At 57.4% G+C, this 24,919-nt stretch overlaps 1 protein-coding gene across 4 annotated transcripts in view; it reads right to left on the bottom strand.

The window, feature by feature from the left end:
* The window catches only part of ZMIZ1 (zinc finger MIZ-type containing 1), a 231,424-nt gene that overhangs the window by 88,511 nt on the left and 117,994 nt on the right, over positions 1-24,919 (bottom strand). For all 4 annotated transcript variants that reach the window (XM_040624277.1, XM_040624276.1, XM_040624275.1 and 1 more), the window contains 3 exons: positions 18,039-18,147; positions 11,983-12,096; positions 4,400-4,505 (listed from right to left, as the gene is read on the bottom strand). In XM_040624277.1, coding sequence (XP_040480211.1) covers positions 4,400-4,505; positions 11,983-12,096; positions 18,039-18,098 — 280 coding nt within the window. In that variant the 5' untranslated portion in view covers positions 18,099-18,147. The remainder of the gene's footprint in view (positions 1-4,399; positions 4,506-11,982; positions 12,097-18,038; positions 18,148-24,919) is intronic.

Consider the following 24,919-nt stretch of genomic DNA (forward strand, 5'->3'; position numbering starts at 1 on the left):
ACACACACACACAGACATACACACACACAGACATGTGTCCTTACAGACCCACAGACACATATGCACACACACAGACACACACACAGACACGTCGCTACAGACCCACCGACACACACACTCACCACCACACACACACACAAATGGAAGCACACCGACATGCACACCACTGCACAGACACGTACCCCCCAGACCCAGATACGTATCTCCAACAGACACGCACACAGAGACATGTGTCCTATAGACCCACAGACACACACATACTCACCGCCACACACACAGACACATAACCTCACCAGACACACACACAGGCAAGCTCACCGCCACACACACAGACACATAACCTCACCAGACACACACACAGACAAGCTCACCACCACACACACAGACACATAACCTCACGCAGACACAGACACACAGACATGTAGCCCCTACAGACACACAAACATACAGATATGCTCACTACCACACACAGACACATATATACACGGACATGTACCCCAGACACAGACGCACACACACAGACATCCACCCACATCACACAGGGAGAAAGTCTGAGGGGCAGAAGCGAGGCAGAGACAGACGCAGGACATCACAGACCCTCAGAGAGAAAGGGGAGGGAGAGACCAGGAGGGTGAAAACTGCCCACACCAGTCAGGCACAATGGGAGCCCAGACAGAGCTGGAGAGGAGGGCAAGAGGGAGCGTGGGCTGGCTGCAGGAGCTCTACGGACGGACCAGGTTCTAGAACTGCAGTGGCCTGTGGGCCTGCCTGTGGCCGGGGTGGCCACGCGCACACATCTGAGCCCACAGGGACCCTCAGAGCTGCACCCAGAGGTGGGGTTACAACAGGTCGTGCACCACCCACAGAGCTCAGGGAAATGGAGCAGCGGGACACAACCTTGGGGGAGCAGAAAAAGCCTTAGAGAGGTCAGGAAGCTTGCGGTGTGCTGGGGGAGGGTGGCAGGGGGAAGGCCGACTGGAGCAGAGAAGGAGGGCTGGAAAGTACTGTTTACTTGGCCCCACTGTGCCTCAGGAATTGGCGGGGCCCCTCACTTCCACGAGGAGGGAATCTTATTAATCCTCACAGGCAGCCTGGGAGGGAGGCATAGAATCCCTCTTTACAGATGAGGCCACGGCTCTGGGAGGCAGGCAGCATGGCGGAGACGGGAGCCCGTGTTGGAGCCCCCTCTGGAACTCAGGGTCACCGCTTAGCTCCCTGTGGCCTCCACCCCTCTCACGGTCCAGCCTGGCAGACCCTTTATGCTGACAATGAACACAGCAGCTGAAGCCTTGGCCCTCAAGCCGGGGGCCGCCTTCCCAGAGGAGGGGCCCAGCAGGGGCCCAGCCGGGAACCTGAGTCCTGAGACCTGTACTTCTCCAGGGGGCGGGGGCGACCTTTGAGAGGTAGTTCCTCACGGCTGTTGGTGCCGACAGGGGTTTGACTTCCAAGAAGGGGATTAAAGCAACAGCAGAGCCACAGGCATTGCCGGGCCTCGGGCCTCAGTGTTCTTAGCTGCAGAATGGGTATGCTGAAGCCTCACCTCAGGGTCAATCACGTGACTTAACTAACAGATACAATGCCTGGAAAAAGGCTTGATAAACTGTGAAGAGCTGTGCACAACTGGGAGTGCAAACAGAGGGAAGAAGAAAGCCCTTATTTCAGGAAAGGTGATGCTGGAAATGCAACTTAGCCGAGGGCAGGGCCACCCTAGAGTGACTTGAAGCAAGTCAAGGGCTCTCCCAGGTGGAAGAGTGGCTTCCTACCCGGCAGCACAGGGGCCTCCGAAGTTAAGGTCCAGCGTCAGCTATGATGGAGTGGCCAGAGACTGGGCCTGGAATCAGGAGGCCATAGGTTGAAGTCGCAGCTCTATCCTTGATGAGCTGTGTGACCACAGGTAAGTCACAAACCTCTCTGAGCTTCAATGTCCTCATCACTAAATGTAGACAATACCCGTGTCTCAGAGAGCTGAGCATTGCCGCGAAGTATAAGAGAGCACCCAGCACGGACCAACAAGGGCAAGAGAGACCGCTGAGGAAGGGCTGCACAGGGACCTGAGCCTTTCCTCCCCAATAAAGGAGCAGCTGAGGCTTCTGGGACGGCCCACTCTCATGTTTTCCTCCTCCCCCCTGGCCACGCTTTCCCTGTCTTGGGGTTGCCTCTTACACAGTGTTTGGATTCATCCCCTTCTCTCCACTCTATCCCACAGAAAGCGGAACCTTTCTGGTCCAGCCACCATCATCCTGATGTCCCCAGCAATCTGCCAACCCGCTCCCTGCATCCACACTGCCCCCCGCCCCCCACCCCCGACAGCGCAATCTGTTCCTCCTTTGTAGCCGGAGCGATCTTTGCAAAAGGAGAATTTAGCCATGTTCTTATTCTCAGTACAAAAACCACAACCCTCAAGCCAGGGCCCGTGTGTCTGTCTAACTGCTGTCGACTCCTCCCTCCGGGCTCTGGAACTACTGCCCTTGGTTTGGTTCTGCCACAAAGCCTCGCTTCCTTCTACCTCGGGACCTTTGTTCAGGCTGTTCCCTTTACCTGCGAATAAGCTCTTCCTTTTTTTCTTGACCTATTCAATACTTCTCAATCTCCGGGCCTCAGGGAAGCCTTCCCCCACCCCGGAGTGGTCTCTTAGCATCCCTGAACTTTTCCTTGTTGGAACTTACCACAGCTTGAATTTACGCACGCCCACCCACACATGCACGCCCGCATACGCCTATGATTAGTTGATGTTTTTCTTTTCTTTTACACCGGGGTTGGGAAACCAGAGCCAATCACCTGATTTCATAAGCGAGGTTTTATTGGAACGAGCCAACTCTTTTGTTTACATATTGTCTGAGGTTGCTTTTGGGTGGCCTGCAAAGCCTAAACGATTTACTATCTGGCTCTTCATGGAAGTTTGTCGACCCCTGCTCTAGACTCAGTTTCCCGAGGTGGGACCGCATCGGTTGTTGTTCCTCATCGGAACCCAGACCTGGCCAGGTGCCCGCACGGAGCAGGCGCTCAACAGAGATATGGAGATAAAGGTTTCTTGGATAAGTAGCAATTTTTACCTTGTCAAAATTGTATCGACTTAAGTTATTATTAAAACTGCAGATTCCATTAGGAATAGACATCACTTATAAGATTCCCAGACCATTTTCTGGCCAGCAGCTCAATACGATAGCGCCATCCCACCACCGGCTGGTGCGGCAAGGACCTCAGAGCTAGCCGTCGCTTCGCACACCTCCCGCAAACGACCCACAGTGCGCGTGCGTGGTCTGCAAACGTGCACGGGGAGGAGCACGGACCCGCACTCGAGAGATTATAGGTTGAGCCGGTTTATGAAAATACATCGTGAGATGTCTTTTAAACATTTTCATGAAGGCTGTTTCTAGATCTACTCCAAAGAACTGATTGACGAATTCAGAGAAAACGTCTGTTTTATTGTTACACAAAGGAAAGAATTGATTTTTTTTCTTTTTCAATGAATTGCTCGAACATAAAAAATGTTAACAACATCTAGACGCTGCGTTTGGCAGTGCACATATATCTAGAACTGACAATGACCCTGCAGGGTAAGACTCCTTGTCATTCCTGCCTTCCCAAGGAGAGAAACTGAGGCTCAGAGGCCACACGCTCAGCAAGTGACAGGGCCAGGCTGTCCCAGGTTTGTCGGAGTGAAAGTTTACACCGTGCCCCCAGCTTAAGCAAGACAATGAGGATGACGGGAGATGTAAAACTGTATCTTGGGTGTGCTTAAAGCCCTCACGCACAGAATGTGGCCAGCAGCTTCTGTGGCCTTGGTTTAGCACAGGGGCAGGAGGTCCCACGCAATGACAGGGTGGCGACGGAGAACGTTATGCAGAGAATACTGCGCTTTTAGAACCTTGCATGTACCGATTCACTTCTAGCTTGTGTTTTATTTTAAAGGCAGATGGTTTGAATGCATACAGTGGAGTGTCAGGGTTAAGAATGCCCGCTCTGGCATAGAGGCCTGGGCTCAAACCCCAGCTCTGTCACTTTCCAGCTATGTGACCTGGAGAAACCTCTTCAGCGTCTCGGAGCCTCGGTTCCCTCGTCTGTAAAACGGGGATGATCACAACGTTTACCCCAAGGGGTCATTACGGTGATGAAATGGGATGATGTGTGTCTCCCTTTAGCCTGTCGGGGGGTGGCATGCTTGGGCCCCTCGCTGGCCCTGAGGCACCCCCGCAGGTAAGAACAGTGTCTGAGAGGAGGGACAAGCCTCAGCCGCGGGCTGCACAGCCTGGTGGACAAGCTGCTGTTCCTTGGAGGTTCACACCACACCTGGATGAACCAAGGCACCAGCTGGCGGGGGGGCGTGCTGCCCCGGATTCGAATCTGGTTATACTCCCACCGCCCCGTGACATCTGTGGAACCCCCAGCAGTCACCTACCGGCAGACTTGGGAGTGAACTTGTCGCGGTTCGCAGCACACACCGCCAGCAGTCTGTAACCGAGGTCCAGGTCAAACCCTTGCTGAGCTGCCACCCGACTGACCACCTGTCGGCAAGAGAGAGAGAGGAAGGGCAGGGTGAGTCACTGCCAGTGCCAGGCCTCCGAGCCCAGAGTGGCGGATGTGTCCATTTAGCAGGCAGGGCAGGTGAGGTCCCCAAGATCAGGCAGAGCTGGGACTCAAACTGTGCCTTGCTCAGTCACTCCATGAACACTGATAGGCACCTTCCTCCATGCCAGGCCCTGGGATCCTGGCCCCTGCCCTCAGGGCCTTCTAGTCTGCCGGTGGGCCTAACCCCAAAGCCCAGGCCCCGCGGCTTTCAAGGACTCGATCTGGCCACATTCCAGAAGGTGCTATACTAGCCCTGTTTTGGATGGCTACGAGCCAGGCCTGCTCCCCACCCCCCCCCCCGGGGCAGCTCCCCAAACTCCCTTCTAAGTCCCGTCCCCGGGAAGTGTCCCACACCTAGCACCTCTCCCCATCCCCTCCCCGAGCTCCTGCACCCACCTTTGTGGGTGCTCGCTGCCCTCACCATTCCGGGCATGGTCCCCTCCTGAGTCAAAACCTGTGCCTGAGGAGAAGCACGGATTAAGGACACACCACTCCGCGGAGCTGCAGCTTGGAGCTGCCGGACAGACTGCTAAGGCTTCTCCAGATGGACAGGTCTGTGCTCCTCAGTGCTCGGCTCTGTGCCAGGCCTGGGCCCAGAGACCACAGGGCCCTCCTGCTCAGCTGGGGTCCGTCTCCAGCGCCAAGCACCTGCTCGGCGCATGGGAGGCTTCCTTCAGAGGGTCGATGGAAACCTGCTAACAGCTGTGGATTTGGAGCCCTGAGGTCCCTCCCTTCTCCTTGAGAACCTCTAAAGTATGGGCCAGAAGGGGGAGAGGTGAGGGACTGGGAGGGCTGTCAGTCCCTGGGGGCAGTGTGGGGCGGGTGCTCTTGGGAGGCCCCCCCACGGCTCCGCAGGGTCACACCCATCAGGCTTCGCTCCTTCCCCGCACAGTCCCAGGTGTCCTGTCACAGCCGGACCTGCTCCCTCCTGCCCGCCTCCCTCATTAGTAGCAACAGAATGAGGTTTCCTTATGAAGAAGGAAGGACCTTGGAAAACGGAGTCGGTGCAGGAAGCAGCCGGAGAGGCTACGGCTGAGTGGGAAAGGAGTGCTCCCAGATGTGGGCGCTCGCTCTTTCGAGAGAGGGAAGACTCCGTCAGCAAGCCCCTAGAGACCACCTGCTCCAGAGGCGCTCGGAGGTCCTCTGAGGGCCTCGGGCTGCCATGCGGTTTGGCCTGGCACCTGTAACTATTAGAGTAGCTTCCCCATTATCTGCTGTTATCTGTTTATATTTAAGGGTTCATTACAAGGGCTCAAAGGGTGGGAAAATCGCTAATCTAGGCCAACACTGTCATTTAAAAAGTGTGAACACTTAAGGCCTGGATGGAGTGCGCATGGTGAACCAGGGAGGAGCCAGTGGACGCCCTCTTCTCAGGACCACCATGGCCTCTTGGAATGGGCGCTGTTTCCCTGCCCCCCCCCCCACCTCCTGGGAACTCCCAGGGCAGGGAGGAAAAAAGACCTCTCAGGCTTGAATGTTTGCTCAGCTTCTCTGCTGCAAACAGGAGCCCCTGACGCAGAGCTCCTCTGTTCCTCCAGGCCTCTTTTCCATGGGCTCTATTTGCCCCTGACTGTAGTTCTTACAGCACACTCTGCCGCTACATACACCCCCCGAACCAGAGGCTCTGGACTACCTCAGGGCAGGGCATTCCCACTGTTCATTTCACTGTCCAAGCAGAAAAACCAAGGTCACTAGCTCTCTGCGGCCTGCTGAACACTTCAGGTCTGGAGACCGGCACTGTCCGTTTAGCAGGTGAGGCAGGTGATGGGGGCAGGCTAAGGCAGGTCCCCAAGATCAGGCAGAGCTAGGACTCACCATAGTGGGCCCAGAAGAGTCACTTCAGCTTAGATGTTGACTATGGTGGAACCTTGGGGTGGATGTGAGTGAGCATAGATAATTTGTTTGGACTAGTGCATCAGTGAGGCTGCTGTTGGTGGAATTGTTGACGGGGGCAAACAGTAATGAGAACAGTGTTTCCCCAGCAGGAGGGCCACGTGAACGCTTTGTAAGCAGTGAAGTGCCAGATTCTCACAACGGCTCCACAAGGTGGTATTATTGTGTCTGTTTCATGGAGGAGGAAACTGAGTATGGCTATGAGACAAAGGTTACGAGTCTTGTCCACGACAGAGCCTGGATGCGATCCCAGGCAGTCAGGCTACAATGTCCGGGCTGTTTCCATGAGAGGATCTCTTTTTTAGCCCACAAAGGGTTAAGGCCATAACCCCCAACTGCAGGGAGAAGCCTCAGGCCCTGTGTTGAGGGCAGAAAGGCAAAGGTCCCTCTGTTTGGCCAATACTGGCTAATCCTGTCGCTGGGGTTTAACAAACACAAAAAAACACAACAAAAAAGCTAGCTCAATTGAGCAAGAGGGGCCTAGTGCTGGTATAAGGGCCGTCCTGCAGGCCTGGGAATGTCTGCTTGTCACCAAATCCCCTGAGCCCTAGCGTTCAGAAGGGTCATTGGCAACAGCCACCTTTCACCGAGCCCAGAGAGGGCAGGACCTTGCTGAAGGGCAGCACAGCACAGTGTGGCTAAGCTGGACCCTGAGGCCCTCAAGACCTTATGCGTACCCCCTGACTTCCTCTGGCCCAGCCTGAGGACCTCTGGGAAAGTCCTGTGAGGTGGGTCTGGCTGACCGTGTGGGGGAGGGTGGACTTCGCTTAGTAGCCGGTTGTGTTTCAGAGGCCTGCCCCCACTTCAGTGGGCATGGCACCCCCAGTGAGGGTGCTGTGTGCGGGTGGGCCAGGAAGACCCCTCCTCCACCAAGGCTGGCAGGGAGAGGCCGCAGCGCTGCTGCCCTCTGCTGGCTGTTCAGGCCCAGCCAGCTCCTGGCTCTCTGGGACGCAGACCCCGGGGGGCCCAGGGGGAACTACGGGTCAGGGAGTCCAGCCCCTTGTGTCAGAGAGGGAAACTGAAGCCCAGAGATGACAGAGGGCGTGTGCTCAAGGTCAGGCGACCAGTCAGTCCCACCGAGGGAGTGTGTTGCCTTGAAAAGCGGTGAGCCTCCTGGCTACGAAGCAGGACAAGCTGTCTGTGGGATGCGAGAGAAAGGATTTCTGTTCCAGGCACGGGGCTGGACTCTGACATCCTCTGAGGGAGTCAGGAGAACAGGAAGCGTGCCGGGCCCATACTCCAATTCTGCTCTACCCTGTACTGTGCAACCTAAGGCAAGTTACCCAACCTCTCTGAACCTCAGCTTCCTCCTCTGTAAAAGCACAAGGTCGTCCTCTATTGCCAGGCTCCGGTGCAGTGGGCTCTGAGTTCCATGTGCCCCGTGCTGTCTCATGGCTCTGACAGAAGCCCCTCAGCGCAGTGCCCTCTCCCCACTCTGCTGTTCCTCTCAGTGCGGGGGCGGGCAGGTATCTGTGGCTGCTGCTGCTGCTTTGGAGTCAGGCATGCGATGGGCTTCTGGTTCTGCCACTTACTAGCTGTTCTACCTCACCCAAGTGACTCAGCCTCTCTGGGCCTCAGTTTCCCCATCTGTGAAATGCCCTCCTTGCGGAGATGAGAGTCAGGACCAGGCACACAGCTCAACGAACGTCATTTGTGAACATACCCTGACAGCTTCAGTGGTGAATTCTCTGCCGCTATGGGCAAGTTCTCCCTGGAGAGATGGGGGGGCACCACTGTTAGGCTGGCTGGCCTCTCTTTCCCTCTGCCACCTCCTCTCCTTCCTGTCCCCCCTCACCCGTTCTCTGGCCTCCTCCTTTCTGTTCCTTGAGCATATCAAGCATGTTCCACCTTAGGGGAGGAAGAAGGAGGGAGTCCAGAGAGGCCTGATTTTGAGGGGGATACTCAGACAGGGGGCTCAGCCCTGCTGCTCAGGGAGGGGCCGGGAAGTAAGCTGCCAGCACGGTCAGGAAAAACCTAGTTTGAAAAGCAAGTGGTGACCAGAGCTCACAGCCCTCACTCCTTGGGAGGGGCCTCAGGGCTTCCACACTTCTTCATTGTGGGGTTAGAGCGTGGGGTAGCGGACTGCCAGCAGCTCTTCACCCCAGGGCCCCACCCCAGTATGACAAAAATGGGCCCATTTACTGCTGGAGGCTAAGTGGCTTTTAATTTCTATCCTCCAAGTAAGCCGGATCCACAGAAGTTCATTCCCAGGGGTCACCCAGGGGGCTGCTGCAACCGGGAGCACTTCGCCCTGCTACCTAGATGGGGAGGGGTGCCCGTGTTGGGGGGAGCTCAGCAGTTCTGCCCTGCTTAGGCCCCTTGCGGTCTCATCCCCTCCCTTCCAATGGGACAAGGCTGAGGATGTGCAGGGGGACAGGAGGAGCAGCAGCAGGGCCTTGGGGGGTCAGTAGTACCAGCCTGGGGCTCTAGCGAGCTGCTCCCCCTTTCTCAGTTGCCTTGTTTGTAAAGCAGAAGTGAAGATCCCTTCCCTGCCTGGCCTGCAGTCTTCCTAAGGATGCCAGGAGACAGGGCCCAGGAAAGTGCTTCGGGTACCGAAGGGGTCTGCTATGACCTCCCCATTCCCGGCACTTTCCTGCCGCTGGTTCTACTGAGCTCCAAGGGACAGTCAAGTTCAACATCTCTGCCACTGTGGTGGGTGAACCAAAGGCCCCTTTCTGGCTAAGCAGCAGGCCAGAGAGGCGGGGGTCAAAGCCCACCATTCAAGCAAGTGTGTGCATAAACTGGCTTGCGATGAGGAGAGGCCCAGAAGACCTGGCACTGTGCCTCTGTTCACACCGTCATCCCTGCCCCGGAAGCCGCGGCCTTCCCGCTGTTTAGCCAGATCTTATAGGCTCCTCCCTGGGCTCCCTCCTCCAGGAAGACCTCCAAAATTCCTCTAGCCTATCCTCCTTGGATGCTCCCCTTCAGCACTCCTGTCCTCACATAAATCATATCCTATCACTCAGCTGCTGAAGATCCTTCAAGGCCCCCCGTCAACCTTCAAATAATATCCACTCCTCTCCCTCGGCCTGCAGGTCCTGTGCTGGCGTATTTCTGCTTCCCTATTTGTCCTCATCTTGTACCCTTCTCCCTCTCCTGCGCTCCAGCCATCTGAGACTCCCTCTGTCTCTCTCCCTCCCTCCCTTCCTTTCCTCTTTTTTCTTTCTTGATTGATTTATTTATTTGAGAGAGAGAGTGTGTGTGTGTGTGAGCAGGGGAAGGGGCAGAGAGAGAGAATATCCAAGCAGACTCCCGCTGAGTGCAGAGCCCCATGTCGGGGCTCGATCTCATGAGCCATGAGATTAGGACCTGAGCCAAGGACGCTTCACTGACTGAGCCACCCAGGTGCCCCCTGAGACGACTTTCTGTTTCTTGAACAATTCAAGCCTCAGGGCCTTTGCACTAGCCGTTCTCTTTGCCTGGAGACCCTCCCTTCTCCTGGCTGAGTTCTTCTTGCCACTTTGGTCTCAGGTGTGGGTTACCCCCTCAGGAGGCTTCTCCTGACCAGCACCCCACCTCCTCTCACAGGGCGCTGGCGTATGTCCTTATTTCCTCCTTTAGTGTTTAGAGCCCACCTCCCCCAACCCCCACTGGAACGTACACTGTTGAGAGAGGTCCACCGTGCTTGCTGGTCTGCCTCCAGTGAGCACAGGGCCTCAGTGAATGTTTGTCAACTGAATAAATGAGTGACAGGGCTGGAGCAGGGCCAGTCACTGGTCAGCTCGTGCCCCCGTGCCCATCCAGCCTGTCCAGGGCCATCGTCTGAATCCCTACAACACAGACAGGGTCAGGCTTGGGAAACAGGGTGCTAGGGGACTGTGGCGGCCAGTCTGTCCACACCTTGTGCGTGGTCCCCACCTCCTACTTATGGCTGCCAGCAGCTGGGATGGAAACAGAGGGGGGGCCTCTGGTAACATCTGTCCTTGCCCGCGGGGCTTAGCCTGAACCAGGATCCCTGCAAAGAGGATTACGGGAGCTGGTAGAGGGTGGGGAGCCCAGGGCCCTGGAGATGAGGAGGGTGGGCTGTGTAGGTAGCCACATGATTTGGCCTGGTGGTTCCCAGGGGGCCAGATGGCATCAGCCTTGAACAAATGGAGGACCTCTGAGGGTCTCGGCTGCACCCCTGGCCGACATCCCTATGGGTCAGGAGCATTTCCTCTAGAGGCAGTGGGGTCTTGGCTGTGCGACCTTGGGAAGCCATCCCAGCCAGCCTCAGTTTCCTCCTCTATAAAATGGGGATGTTGGCACGGCCAGCCTCATGGAGTGCAAGGACTCTGTGAGAAGGGGTATGTCATGGGCCCAGCTCAGTGGCAGGCACAGAGGGGTGCTTTGTAAGGATGGCCCACGAGCTATCGATGGATCATGTCACTCCTCCTCTCGCTCCAGGCCAGGGCCGCGCTGGGCCTTTTGCCTCCCTCCCATCTTGAGCTTCTCAGAGAACAGGGTGCCCCCGCCCTTTACCTATTCTTCCTTCCTGGCCAGGCATCCACCTCGGGCCCCTCCTCCCCAGCCTTGGGGTAGCTGGGCTCTGCGGCAATCTGTTTACCCATGTTCTCTTCCAAGCTGACTCAGGGCCTTCTGGGCGGCTGCCCTCCCTGGCCACCAAGCCTCGCTCAGGCTTACAGAGGCAGGTCACGCGGCTGCAGTCATTCCCAAGCCGCGGCCAATCATGCCACAGGCTCCAGGCCTGGCCTCTGTCCAGCCTGTGTCCTGGGCCCTCACTGAGCTGAGCGAACTCCAGCTCTTTGGGCTCTGTTGTCCACCCGGGCCTTTGCACATGCTGTTCCAAGTGCCTAGAACGTGTTCGTTCACTCTGCCCCGCTGCTCGGGAATCCAGCAGGGGTGTCTGGGGCTCCTTCCCTCAGTCTTCCACCCGCTGCCCCACCTCCCGGGCCGTCAGCACTTCCCTGCTCGCTGCTGCTTTCCCCTTGCACACAATTCTCTTGGCCCTCTCTTTCCACATCGGGCTCCCCCGCGAAAGAGGGACTCAGGCTTGGCAAAGTCTTATTCTGTGATTTCCTAGGACTTAGCAGAGGGGATCAGACGTGATAAATGAGGGATCAATCAGCGTTTATTTGGATAGATGGATGGATATAATAGGAGCTCAATAAAAGCTTTATGAACGGATAGAAGGATGGATGACTATAAAAAGAGCTTTTTATGTTTGCCCAACCGGATGAATGAACGACTGGGGAAAAGGATGGCTAAAAACCCTCCGCGACGCCGCTTTGCTTCGGGCGGAGCACGTGCCCTCATCAGCCTTAGAACTCGCCCCTAGTAGGCCCTGTGCTTCCCATCAAGCGTGGGGAGCCCACACCATCCTGAGGGCCGGATCTCCCCATCACACTGGTTTCCCCGAAGGTGTATGTTGGGGGTTGTCCCCTCCGGCACTGGTGGCCAGCTCTCATCCTCTGTTGTCTGCGGCCTCTCTGACATCTGGCCAGGTACATGAGCCCCCGGGGCGTCCTCCCGGGGCACCAGGGCCGGTGGGCAGGGCGGGGAGCGGGGACGCACACTCACCGTCAAACAGCCCATCAGGCTCTGCTCGAAGGGCCGCTGGAAGGCTCGCGGGTCTCCGCACCAGTCCAGCAGTTCCGTGGCGGCATTGTGGAAATTGGCGGGGTTCTGTAGGTGCTGTGGGAGAGGGAAAGAGGCGGCGTGAAGCTCCAGCAGCAAGGCCAGCAGGGCAGCATGTGGGTCAGGGATGACGAAGACCCCAGGCCTCGCTGGGGGTGAAACTTAAACAACCTGTCATTCATTTTCCCCTGTGCATCCATCCCACTCAATCCCTGCAGGATGGGGATTCGTAGCCCCATTGCAAAGACAGGAAAACCAAGGTCTAAAGAAAGACAACTTAACGTGTTTTCTGGATGCTGGCTGTGGGGGCAGGGGAACTCTGCAGCGTTCAGGAGGGTGGCCTGTGGGCCCCCCCCCCCCCCCCCCGTCAGGGCAGGCTAGCCCTGGAGATTCCTTCTTGATGAAGGCCTCTCCCACTAACCACCACCACCAGCACAGCCCAGGTCTACACGCCCACCAGCTCTGGCTTCAGAGGAAGCTCAGCCATGAGGGTCAGGTGGGTTACAAAGAGGTCTCTGGGCCAAACCCTGCCCAGGAGTTGAACTATAAGCACACTGTGCCCAGGATATTCTCACACCAGGGTCTGGCATATGTGGCTTAGCTCCCCAAAGCCAGACTTCCCGGGCCCAGTCTGGCTAGGCTCGGGGGCTGCTGGCATTGCCGGGAGGGGTCCACGCCTGAGCTCGAGCCCCTCCCAGTCACGGGATCTGAGTCAGCAGAGACTGAATCCTGGTGCCAACCTTCTAGATGCTGCTTCAGACCCAGGCCACAGGGCTGCCATGGTGGGTGGGGGTAGCTGCATTCTCTAACTCCCATGTAGGTCTTCCCAGGGCCCGCTGAGCTGAGCCTTAGCCTAGGGGAGGAGTGACTTGCTCAGGGTCACACAGCAGGTTAGGAGCAGAGCTGGAATTCCAGCAATGGGTGTCAGAGACTGTGGGTCCCCCAGCGGGACACCTAGGGTGTGTCTGCAAGGGTCCGAGCGCAAGCCAACTGCAAAAGGGATGGTGGGACCTTCTAAGGCCCCTGCTGCCTTGTTGCTGGGAGAGACAGGAACAGTAGCTTCCCCTGGGGCGGGCACTCTACCCTAACCCGCAACACGAGTCTGCTTGCAGCCACGGCGGGGAGGGATCTTCGCAGCTGCCAGGTCCCCGAAATTGGGAAGGAATGGAATGTACAGTGGGAGCCCCTGTGGGGCAGGGCCTCGGGGGCTCCCTCTGCCTTCTCCTCTTGCTAGCTGCTGACCCCAGGCAGTCCCTCACCTTCCCGAACCTCCGCTGTCCCATCTATAAAAGGGGGATGACCCTTCACGGCTTGGTGGCGGTTATTTTTATTTCTTTTGCGAAGGGTTTCATGACTATTCTTACAACGTGGCTCGTGCAAGAAAGATTTAAAAATGGATGGAAGACAGTGAAATGAATTAGAACATGGTGCCTCTAGGGGAGAGAGCGGTGAGGGCGAGAAAGAGGGCAAGCGAGCGGAGGCACAGCCCTCCAGCACGGGGCCGGGGAGGGTTAGACAAGATGAGGCTCATGCGGCCCCTGGCAGGGCGCCTGGCGCGTGGGGTGCTCCCACGTGGGGCTGCCCTTGGCCCTGACTCTGGCTCCCGGAGGCTCCCCGGGAAGCACAGCTGCACTTGGCACCTCTCGGCCCTGGCTCACACAGGCTCTTTCTGCAAAGACGTGTAGGAGACGGGAGGAGCGTCCACACGGGGGACAGGGCCCTTTGAGAGGGCAGCGGGGAGTCCTCACCTCTGCCTCCTGTGCTCCCTCTCTAACACGCCCCCCCACCCCTGAGGCCACGGGCAGGGGGGCCGTCCGCTCCATGTGGAAAGCCATGCAAATCGGCTAATTCCCTGCCCGGCAGCCTCTCTCGGCTAACTGAGTTATTCCGTTTATTTACGTGATGTCACACCCAATTAGCAGGGTCAGCAGCCACCACCGGCTGCTCTCAGAGCTGCCTGCCCAGAGCACCCTCACCCTTGGCACCCCCTTTGGGGCCCTGGGCTCACAAGTGGCTTCTGAGGCCAGTCTCAGGGGCCCGGTTTTGTTTCGGTCCCCGAGCCTGCAGGCTTCCATATCCTGCCCAGCCCACCTCCGAGCTTCTCCACCTTGACGCCAGCCAGCTCACGTGGCCTTCAGCTTGGGCTCTGGGTGGTCCCTGGTGGGTGCAGCTCACTGGTAGAGAGAACACAGGCCTCCCATTCAGGGGCTGCTGCTCAGTGGCTCTGTGGCCTTGGCCAAGCCCCTGCCCTTCTCTGTGCTTCTGTTTCCCGTTTCGACTGTGAGGTCACTGGACTGCACAGAAGCCAGTGGCCTGGATCAAACCCCATCTTAGCCACTGAGCCCCACAGTCCTGGGCGGGTTCCTGAGCTCCAGACCCCTCACTGGTAAAATGGGGTGCTGACAGCCTGCAGGGCTGCCACGCAGTCGAGGAACAATGTAAAGCATGACAGCCCCATGACAGGGCAGGTGCCAGGTAAAGACTGCTACTGCTCTGACCTCTGTACAGCTCCTTCTGTCCTAGGAGCTTCTGGAGAGTAGAAATAGTGCCCTGTTCACCTCTGCAACTCTCACGACTGGCACAAGGCCAGGCCCCCGCAGAAACGGCTGGTGAGCTATTAACTGTCCAAAGGATGGTCCTTTCTGGTGTAGGCGGGCCACCTGGCCGCTTCCGAACAGGTCCCTAGCAGCATGTGGCACAGACAGGGCTCGATGGGGGAGCTTGGCCAGCCTTGGATGGTCTGGGGATGGGAGCACAGATGTGAATCGTAGACAGAAGCCTCCCTGGATACTAACCTGCACCTCCCAACAGACGGTCTGCCTGTCTCCACAATTCCTAGGAAGATCTGGGCTATAGCCAGTGGCCACTGAGTCTGCTGGGGCAGGAGGATTAGGGGACACCAAAGCCTAGGCCTGTGGGACTGGCTACCCAGACCAAGTGATGAATACATCTTCTTAATAGTCCATTTGTGAACCAAACGATCTGTCCATCCATCCAAAAATGAATCAGTCCATCCATCCATCCATCCATCCATCCATCCATCCATCCATCCATCCACCCATCCATCCCCGTCCATCTACCCATTCAAATGTTCACTGCTTTATTCATTTCCCATCCATCCATCCATCCATCCATCCATCTACCTATCTATCCATCCAGAAGTTATCCAACCTCCTGTCCATGCACTCATCCATCCATGTATCCATTCCTCATCTGTATCTACCTAACTGCCCATCCCTATGTCCATCCATCCACTCTTCTACTCATTCTCTTAGCGATCCATCGGTCAGTTCATCCCTCCCCTGCTCCCCCTCAACTTATGTGGGCCCTGGCCTGGGGCTGCACTAGGCTCTGTTGACTTTGAGATGAATACGCACATTCTCTGCCCTCAAGGAACTCAGCCTGGTGGGAGGCCTGATATGTACCACACAGGGCCGATGGCTCAAGGGAGAAAGAGCAGGGTGGGTGAGGCAGCTGGGTGCCTAGAAGCGGTGGGGCTCAGCGATGGGGAGTGCAGGTGCTCAGAAGGGCCTGTGGGGCTGTGCAGGAATTAGCCAATTTGTGTGGCTTTGCACATGCAGCCCAGATGTGTCTGTGACCTCTGAGTGGGGCCCATTGTAGACAGGGCACTGGTTCTCCCAGTACATGAGGCTGAGATGGGGGAAAGGCAGCTGAGCCAGAGGCCCGGAGGGAAGAGAGGCAGCAGGGTGCTTGGGGGATGGCCAGCATGGGCAACGGCTAGAACCAGGGTGGGGCGGGTGTGTGTGTGTGGGGGGGGGGGAAGCTATGCCGTAGAAGTAAGTCAGGGCTGGGTGTCCGAGGCTGCAAAGCCCCTGATGGGAGCCACAGACCCACCAGCCAGAGCGAGGCCCAGCCAACACATCTGTCATCCTCAGAGCACACAGACCTGCTCGCCTTTCTCTTCTGATTAGGATAGAGGACGTCTGAGAATCAACAGTCTTCAGCCAGACGCGCCGCCCGCTGGGGCAGCTGTGGAGCAGACAGACGTTAAGTGCTGAGCTGTGTCTGACCGGAGGTGTGGAGGGGGATGTGGGGGGTGTCGGGAGCTCTGGATGGTGCAGGGGGCGTCCGGACAGCCTGCTCACCCCTGCAAACGCTTCAGGGTCTGGCCCCAGCGCAGAGCTCTGGGAGTGTGTGTGTGTGCGCATGTGCGGGACGGACAGGCCGGGGGAGGGCAGCCGGGGAGATCCCTGGCCTTCCAGGCGCCCTGGCACACACCGGCTGGGCGCCCCTTATGATGTCATTCTACAGACTGAGTGGGGTGAAGTGGTGGCTTAATCAGGGTCAGGTAGCTAGCAAGTGGTGGAATGGGGGCTCGGACTGGCTGACTGGCAAATCTGAGCCCCGTGGACCATGCTCCGAGGGGGTAAAGGGTGCCCTGATTTCTGGGGTGCAGAGCCAGGCACAGGAGAAAGGTCAGGTGGCGAGCAGGTCTCAGAAGGAGCTGTGTGCCTGGCGCTAGGAGGGGCTCATGCCGGGGGGGCGTGACTGTGCTGTTGGGGGTGGAGGCCACGGACCGCGGGTCCCTCAGGGCTGGGAGAAGCTGGGCCCCAGGCCGAGCTGGGAGAGAGCCCCGCAGAGAGCCTCGAGGAGGAGGCGAGCGCAGGGCTGGAGGGAGGGCACCGTCTGGCTTCTATTCTGTGACCGTGAGCAGAGGCGTAATTGGCGTTTGGGGGAGCTGTTCGGGCTGGGTTCAATCTGTAACAAGTCTTCTTCAATTTCCTCTCCTCAGACCCTGCCCAGGCTTCCGAGAGAGCTCTCTTTGGTATTTATGAGAGGACACACACCCTCATTCCCGAGGACCGGCCTCAGCTCCACTGGCGCTCAGGGAGGGCAGGCTGTAGGGCTGGGGCTGGAAGCTCTGCCCCCCAGGGGTCCTGAGGCCAGTGGCCCATGCTGGTGACCCAGTGTCCTGCTAAGCTGCCGAAGCCAGGGGCCTCACCCCTGCGCTTCCCTCCCCGCTGCTGAGACACTGAGGGCAACAGCCCCTGCAACCCTATGACAGCCTGGACCATGGGACAGGTGGGGAAACTGAGGCTCGGAGAAACAAAGGGACAGGCCTGAGACTACAGTGTGGCCATATGGAGGAGTGAGGATTTGGGCCCAGGTCCCTGACGTCAAAGCCCATGCCCCTTCTACCATATCACTCCCTCCTGGAGTACAGTAACACTCAGGAGTCTGCATAGACGCTGCCACACAGGGCTGCAAGGAGGCTGTGACCAGAGGACGGCACACCATTCCTGGTCAACACTGGGGGGTGCCCGCCAGCCCGGGCTCAACCAGGCTTCTTAAAGGGGGGGGGCCCTGAGCCCACCTAGAACACGCCCCACCTCTGAACAGTCCAGAGAGGATGCTGGCAGGCAAATCGCCTCCCGAACGTGGTGTGAGCATGGGCAGGGGAGGGAGCGTGCCATCCTGGGGGATGAGGCCCTCCCAGCATGGGTGAAGCTGGGCTGTGTGACTTCAGCTCTCTTTGCTTCTCTGTGCCTCAGTTTCCTTTTCTGTAAGATGCTCTAATTTCCCAGAACTTTTTCTTTTCTGTTTCGTTATAGAGAACCACAGAAGCAGAGGGGCGGGGAGCTCAGGTCTGGGAAGGAGACTAAGTACTTTACTGCCTCTTCACAGTGGCCCAGATGGCACAGCAGAGCCAGAGAAGGCATGATGCTCGCCCCACATCACACAGATGGGAAGGGGAGGGGAGGGGAGGGGAGGGACAGGGCAGAGCTGGCACATGAACCCTGATGTGTGATGTCAGCGTCAGGCCTGTCTATGCCAGCAACGTTCTCACGGGGTGGTCAGAGAGACCCGGGCAGTCAGCCCTGGCCTGCCATCACCTCCGGCCAGCACCCAAGAAGCCCAGCTCCACAGTGCAGGCCAGCACCCTCCCCCACCCGCCGCTCTGTCTGCCTTGCCCGCCCTGCTCTTGCCAGCTGGGCCACGCTGGGCAGGGGAGGGGGCGGAGCGCAGGCCACACCCACCTGCTTGATGCACTGTAGTCGGTCATTGGTCTGCTGGATGTGCCTGTCCATAGAATTCATTCTGGCCGTTTCACTGGGTTCTACCCGAGAGCCATGAACGTTGTCCAGCCTGTGAAGACAGAAGACAGTGGGTGTCACTGGGGTTGCACCAAGCCTGACAGCCTCACAGCCACCCCCTGGCCCCAACACGGATGTGCTGGCCCCAGTGGCTCCCAGCAGGTTCGAGGCCCCTTTGTGAGCTGTGGTGGCATCTGTCCCAGCCAGCCCCGTGCTGGAGGGAGGAACCTCGGCCACAGCTGCTCGGCGCACGGGGAAGCCCATCTGGGCTGAGGGCAGGAGGTGCTCCTGGGTGCTCTCTGTGGATGACTCCCGTCGGCACTGGGTACGCATGTGCGCCACGGGACGTGGAATAGCACACTCGGGCACACACATTTCTACACACACGTGTGTGTATTGGGGGGGCTGGTGGGGATGGCAACCCCATATTCAGATCCCCAGTTCAGGGTTTAGCCTACCTGACGTAGCTGTGTGTGTGTGTGCGTGTGTGCAAACACACGTGGAGGGGTCTTCCCACGTACGTGGTGTAAGTGCAGCAACCTGCCATGGGTACCACGATCCCCCCACCCCAAACCCCCACGCTTTCGAGTTCTTCACGCTATGAACCCCGATTCCATTCTTCCAAGACAAGACAAGGAAACTGAGGCTCAGAGGGGGACGGGAGTTACCCACGGGGGCACAGGGAGCCAGTATCAGAGTCCAAACCAGGAACTAGGGCTCTGGCTGCCAGCTCATGTCTCAGGGGGCAGGGTCCACAGATGTCACGGCCACCAGGCTCTCTTCCTGAACAGCCGTGGGCCTCAGGAACTCTAACATGAATGTGACTTCCTTCCGGGGGGGTGAAGCTAAGTGGAGGAAGCCCCCTCAGCTCCAGAAAGCTCAGAAAGTCCCCAGGCCTCTCCAGAGAGGCCACAATGGCAAAGGCAGAGATGGAGAGAGAGAGAGAGGGGGGGAGAGAGAAAGCTGGAGAGAGAGGAGAGAGTCCACCCACTGCTCAGTAGTCTAGGTCCTTGGGCCAAAGCAGAAGTCTGCCCACGGCCGCTGGGTTTGCTCTCCCATAACCCAGTGGGCATTTCAGGCTACAGACACAGGGTGCTGGACAGAGGCCTCTGGCCCCCAGCCTTCTCCGCTCTCCTGTGGCACTGCCCCCTGGATGTCCCCTCATCTCCAGCTGTGTCACCAAAGTCCCATTTACCAGGCACTTTCTGTATTCTCTCCTTTACTCTTCATGCCCCCTCTGTAAGACTAGAATTATCTCCATTTTACAGACGAGGAAACTGAGGTTTTGAGCTCTGAGATCGGCCAAGTCCCCATGGCTAGTAGGAGCCTGTCTGCTTCCATGTCCTGGCTCTCTGACCCCAGGCGAGCACCCTGGCCAAGGGCACTACCCACAGAACATGTCTGGGCCCAACCTGGAGAAGAAAGGCCTGGTTACACTTCCGAGGAGATCTCTACCTCACAGCTCCTTCAAAGCTCGGCCTATTGTTCTGTTTGTATTGAAAAGGCAACTCATTTGCGTGGGTCAAAAATCAAAGTCCACAAGGGTACCCAGTGAAGAGCTGGCCCCGTCCCCTGCCCCCAGATGGCCTTCCTGGGAGGACCCATGTCACTAGTCTCGTGAGGGTCTCATCTTAGAGAAGCAAAGATCTATGGGTATTATCCCCTGCCACCCCTTAAAAAAAAAAAACCACATAAAATGATAGCCTTCTGTACACACTACTGGGACCTTGTTTTTCTCCTCTTAACCATATCTCAAAGTTTATTCTGCATCAAGCTGTAAAGAGCCTTTTCATTTTTTAATGGCAGAACAGTCTTCCTAGGTACTGATGAATCATTTATCCAATCAAATTCTGAATGTCCACCCCTGCCAGGCGTTGCTCTAAGGCCCGAGGCCCTGGCTGAGGCCCTTCTGCTCAGGGGGCTCATGCTGCAGACTGAAGCTGTCCCCACATTCAGACTGCAAACGGGGTTGCAGGATCACCTTTTATATTGGCCACATCATCCACGTGTGAATTAATCTAGAGAGCATATTCTTAGAAGTGGAGTTTCTGGGTCATTTGGGGATTTGTACTTTTGATAAACGCTTTCTGGGTTCACTCTTCCTTGGAGCTCTCCCACAAAAAGGTAAAAGTGGGGGTAGTGCCCCACATTTATTTTTTTCTACCCTCCAACATCCCTCTATTCACCCCACTGATCACACGTTTATACACCCAGGTAGCCAACTTCTCCATCCATCATTTATTCATCTACATGCCTGTCTGTCCATCTGTCTATCCATCCACCTATCCATGCATCCATCCAAACACCTCTAGTCTCCATGTGCCCACCCATGCATGCTTCCAACTCACCCGGTAAGTACTTTTTGATATCTATACGGGGCTGGGTCCTACGGCAGGTCTCTGAACCACGGAGAGATCAGAATGAAACCATTCTCTGGGGCTAAGCCAGTGTTTCCTCTATGCGACCCAGCAGTGACTATTTGCTGAGCTCCTCCTGTGAGTCAGGGGCTGGTCCAGGCACTGGGCATAGACAGACGTTGCTACTGTAGCCCTACTTGACAAATGAGGAAACGAAGGCTCAGAGGTTTTAGCAGCCAGCTCTAGAATCCTGACTTTTGCATTACAACCTAAACTTTGGGGCAGCTAGTGGGGAGGGGCCGGGGTCCCCCCTGGAGATTGCTGCGGTGCGGTAGGCACGTGTCATGGCAGAAGAGTTGCTCCGCTTGCTACCCCTGTAGGTGCCCCAGGCAGGGGCTGAGTTTCTTCTCCTGGGTTTGCTCGTACAGAGTCCCAGCCAGCGCTCCTAGAGCTCCTAGAGGGCTCTTGGGGCCAGGGACATACCATGGTGCGAAGCCGGCCAGCAGGGGGCGCTGTTGATGAAGCTAAGTACCCAGAAGGCTAGAAACCTGCACTGTGGGGCTCTCTCTTCAGGGCCCTTTTCTCCTGCAAGGAGTACCTGAGTGCCCCAAACAGAGGAATTTCGAGCAGACTTCTCTGGCTTTCTAGGCCTTGGATTTCCCATTTGTAGAGCAGGATGGTGAGCGGGGATCAAGTGACCTCACAAGACTCTATCTCTAGGTAGACTTTTCCCAGGATGGACACAGCATTTTTATCTAGGGTCAGAGCTCTAGCAGGGCCTTGATAAATGTTTGTTGAATGGCTGGCAGATCGTTTCTGGAGACTGAGGGGGCACTCAGCCCACGCAGGGAAACCCAAAGCAGGCATCAGGTGCTCAGACCCACCTAGGCAGCCACCTTGGCACCCAGAGGCTCTTCTTTCTGCTCAGTGCCCCCTAGTCTAGGCCTAGAACACCGGCAAGGAAGCTAGCAGGAAAGATATCACAGATCACAGGGACAACTGTGTGTCCTATACGTCTTAATCTATAAAGGAACAAAATGTCCAGTTTATTAAGGAGACATTCACAGGTGAGGTGATGTTTTTAAACTGCCGAGAGCAGTGGAAAATTTTGGTTATTAACACCAGGAATGGATGGGCTGGCAGCTCCAGCCCACACAGAAAAAGCGTGAAGGCCTGGAAGGCTAAGGGTGCTGGGCATGGAGAGGGGAAGCGTGGGCTTGAAGGAGTTAGGAGAGTTTGCTCGTTGTGGGGCAGTCTGGAATCTTCCCATTTGTCCTGTACCCGCCACGTTTAGGCAGCAGGCCTGATCCCGTGCATTGCTAATATACTGAATCCTAAAAAGCAACTTGCCCGGGGTCACACAGCCAGGAAAGTGTTGAGCTGAGATTCAAACCCTCTGCCTTTCTAACCCTTCATGTGTTTTTCTTTCCACTCCTCCAAGACTGGAGATCAGCCTCCTGGAAGTCCCCACTCAAGGGCTGTGTCTGGGACCAAAGAGATGTCCCCTTGTTCCATCCAACGTGTCCAAACTCATCCACTTCCAAGGCCCTCCCAGGGCCACTGGGCTCCCCGCAAGCCGGCAGCGCGGGGAGGTGGCATGCCTGGCAGCCAGCAGAGGTCGCCCTCCGCCGCGGGACCACTGCTTGGCTTGGCTGCTGCCTCCCTCCTCAGACCTTGGGCCTCTTTAAGCCTTTACAAGTAGCTACAAATCCTCCGTGGCTGCAGCTCCAGTGCCCACGGTAGCCGGGCTCCCTCCCAACTGGAGATGGCCGACGGCCTGGCTCGGGGTGCACTCAAGGCCTCAGGCCTTCCCCGCGGCCCGCCCGTCTCTGAATGGGGAGTGGGCTCAAGGAGTCAAGCCCCCAACCCCCTGTGGCCCCTGGCCCCCCCCTCCTGGTCAGGGCAGCCATGTGTCTGTAGGACTTACAAAGCTAGTCAGCTTGGGGAATTTGGGGGGACCCTGCTCTGATACCTTTCTCCAGCCTCAGTTTTCCTACCCAGAAAACCAGGCCGCCTTTGGCAGCCCTTCGAACTCCAACATCTTAGGATTCATGTGTCGGGAGCTCTAGCTCCCTGGAACTCACTCAACAAGTGTCGAATGCTTGACCTGAAACTACAAAGCCTGTCCTAAGGCAGCCCCGGAAACTCCGGGAGGGGGAGCCCCTGGTCTGGGGGAGCCTAAGACTGCACACACACTCCTCCTCGCCCCCTAGGCTCAGCTTGGCTTCAGGCCGCATCTAGGTGTTCTCTGCTAGGGACATCCGAGTCTGTGTGGTCTTCTGACCCAGGGAAGTCCGGAAGGGCGAAGCTCCTGTTCCCCACTCCTCACCACCTAGCAGAGTGCTGGCCAAGTTGACTCTTGGTGGTACCTAGCACAGAAGGCACTTTCAAGAGAAGTTAGCCACCCTTCCACACGGGGGGCAGCTCAGAGTCAGATGTCGAGAGCCGGAAGGATACCGGGAACCACCTGGTCCCATGCCCTGTGTGGCAGGACGGTGGAGGTGAAAAGAGGGGGGCACGGAGGGAGACAAGGGCTGAGTGGGACTGGCACCGATCTGGCTGGCTCCCTGAAAGCATCATGGCCCTTGGCAGGCTCCTCCCTGGAAATGGAGAGCAGTGTGCTCTTAGCTGCCCCACGGAAATGTGGGCTGTTGGAGCCCCGGAGGCAGCTCCTTAGGGTGGTGGGCCAACATCAGCTGTACTAACATCAGGATGTTTTATTTTTCACGTTTGAGGCCAAACCAGTTAACTGCTACACTCTGCTCACACGCACCCAGGGGAGAGGCATTTGTAGACGTGTGTGCACGCTCACATACATAGGTACACCTTTTTGCACACTCAAGTGCAGGTACACACACACACACGCACGCAAGGGCTGCCACAGATGCACTCAAGCACACACATCTCCTGACAGCTTGCACAGGCAAGTGGCGGGGTCCCCAGGGGAGCTGTGTGAGCAGTGGTGTGCAGAAATGATTCAATCTCCATGCACATCTGCAGCTCAGCTCCCCTGGGGCGAGCGGGGCTGGCAGCAGGGGCGGGGGGAGCTCACCTACAGCCGGTAGAGCAGAGGCTGTGTTCCAAGGCATCGCCAGGGCCAGCGAGTGTGGGACCTACCCACTGCTCAGCCTGGTGGGAGAGCCTGGGGGTCCAGGGGATGGATCCCCTCCGGCTCCTTTACCAGCTCTCAGACTCCAGGAGGGGCAGATGTCAGGGGCCCGGTGTTCAGCAGTGACCTGCCAACCTTGCATATGACAGTGTCAGCCGAGGTCCTCCTTGGCCCGGCCGCCACCTCCCACTACTTGAGCCACATTTGGTGTCTTCCACATGGGGCTGCTCCCTGCATCCTGGACCACGTTCTGAAGATCATACCTCCGTGTCTTTGCCTCTGTTCCTCAGCCCAGAATTCCTGGCCCCCTTCATCTATCAAGGCCTGGCACAACCACCACCCTCTTGGCTGACTTCCCCCAGCACAGCCACTCACTGCCATTCCTGTGCCCCCAGTGTCCCGGTCACGCACCATCTTGGTGGTACTAGACCAGTGCTATGTCTTTGTATCTGCCTGCCCCATCAGTGGGGCTGTTTTCTGGTTATGGGTTCCCAGACCCTAGCCCTAGGGGCCTGGTACCCAGCAGGCGCTCAGCAATGCTCATTGGATGGATGGATGGATGGATGGATGGATGGACGGACGGGTGGATGGACGGCCATTGCTGGGCATACACATGACCCACAGTGGCAAGAGCTGAAAACCCAGTGACCTGGCCCCAATCAGAGGAATTTGGGCCTCGGAGTGACTCCCGTTAACCCAGTCTAAGCTTCCCAAAGGGTGATGCCTATACCCTTGGTAGAATAAGGAGGACTTTAGGTGGCCAGTGGGCACACTTGGGCATGTCCACAGTGAAGTGCTTGCACTAGAACAGTGATCACTGCGAGTCTGTGGAAATAATTATTTAGGAGGAGGCTAAATTGGGGAGCAGCCACGGCAGACCGAAGTGGATTAAAGAAACATTTTCAACATAGTATAAATGGGATGGAAGTGACTGAGGTTAGGGAAGCACTGATCTAATCTGACACCCTCCTCGTCTCAGAGGTGAAGGAGCAGAAGCTCAGAGAGGTGCAGGAACGGCCTGTGGTCACACAGCACATGGCTCCTCCACTCCTTGGTGGCCTGCACTAGGCACACCACTTGGTGGCAGAGAAAGAGGGCGGGGGTGGAGCAAAGCCAGTCAGAGGAGAGTGACTTTGTGCCCTAGCCCAGGGAAGTCAGGGAAGGGCAGAGGGACGGGAGATGGGAAGGGAGAGGGAGGGAAGAGGCAGCTCCAGGCAGCTGACCAGGCCCAGCTGCTTCCCATTCTTGGCCAGGCAGCTGGAGCAGGCCCTTGCCCTGGGCCAGCGTGAGCCCTCGCACAGGGTGAGGCCCCCCGGATAGGGGGTGGGCCCTGACAGTCAGACCTTCCCGGCTGAGAG

Source organism: Ursus maritimus, unplaced genomic scaffold (assembly GCF_017311325.1).
Source record: "Ursus maritimus isolate PB19 unplaced genomic scaffold, ASM1731132v1 scaffold_7, whole genome shotgun sequence".
NCBI lineage: Eukaryota > Metazoa > Chordata > Mammalia > Carnivora > Ursidae > Ursus > Ursus maritimus.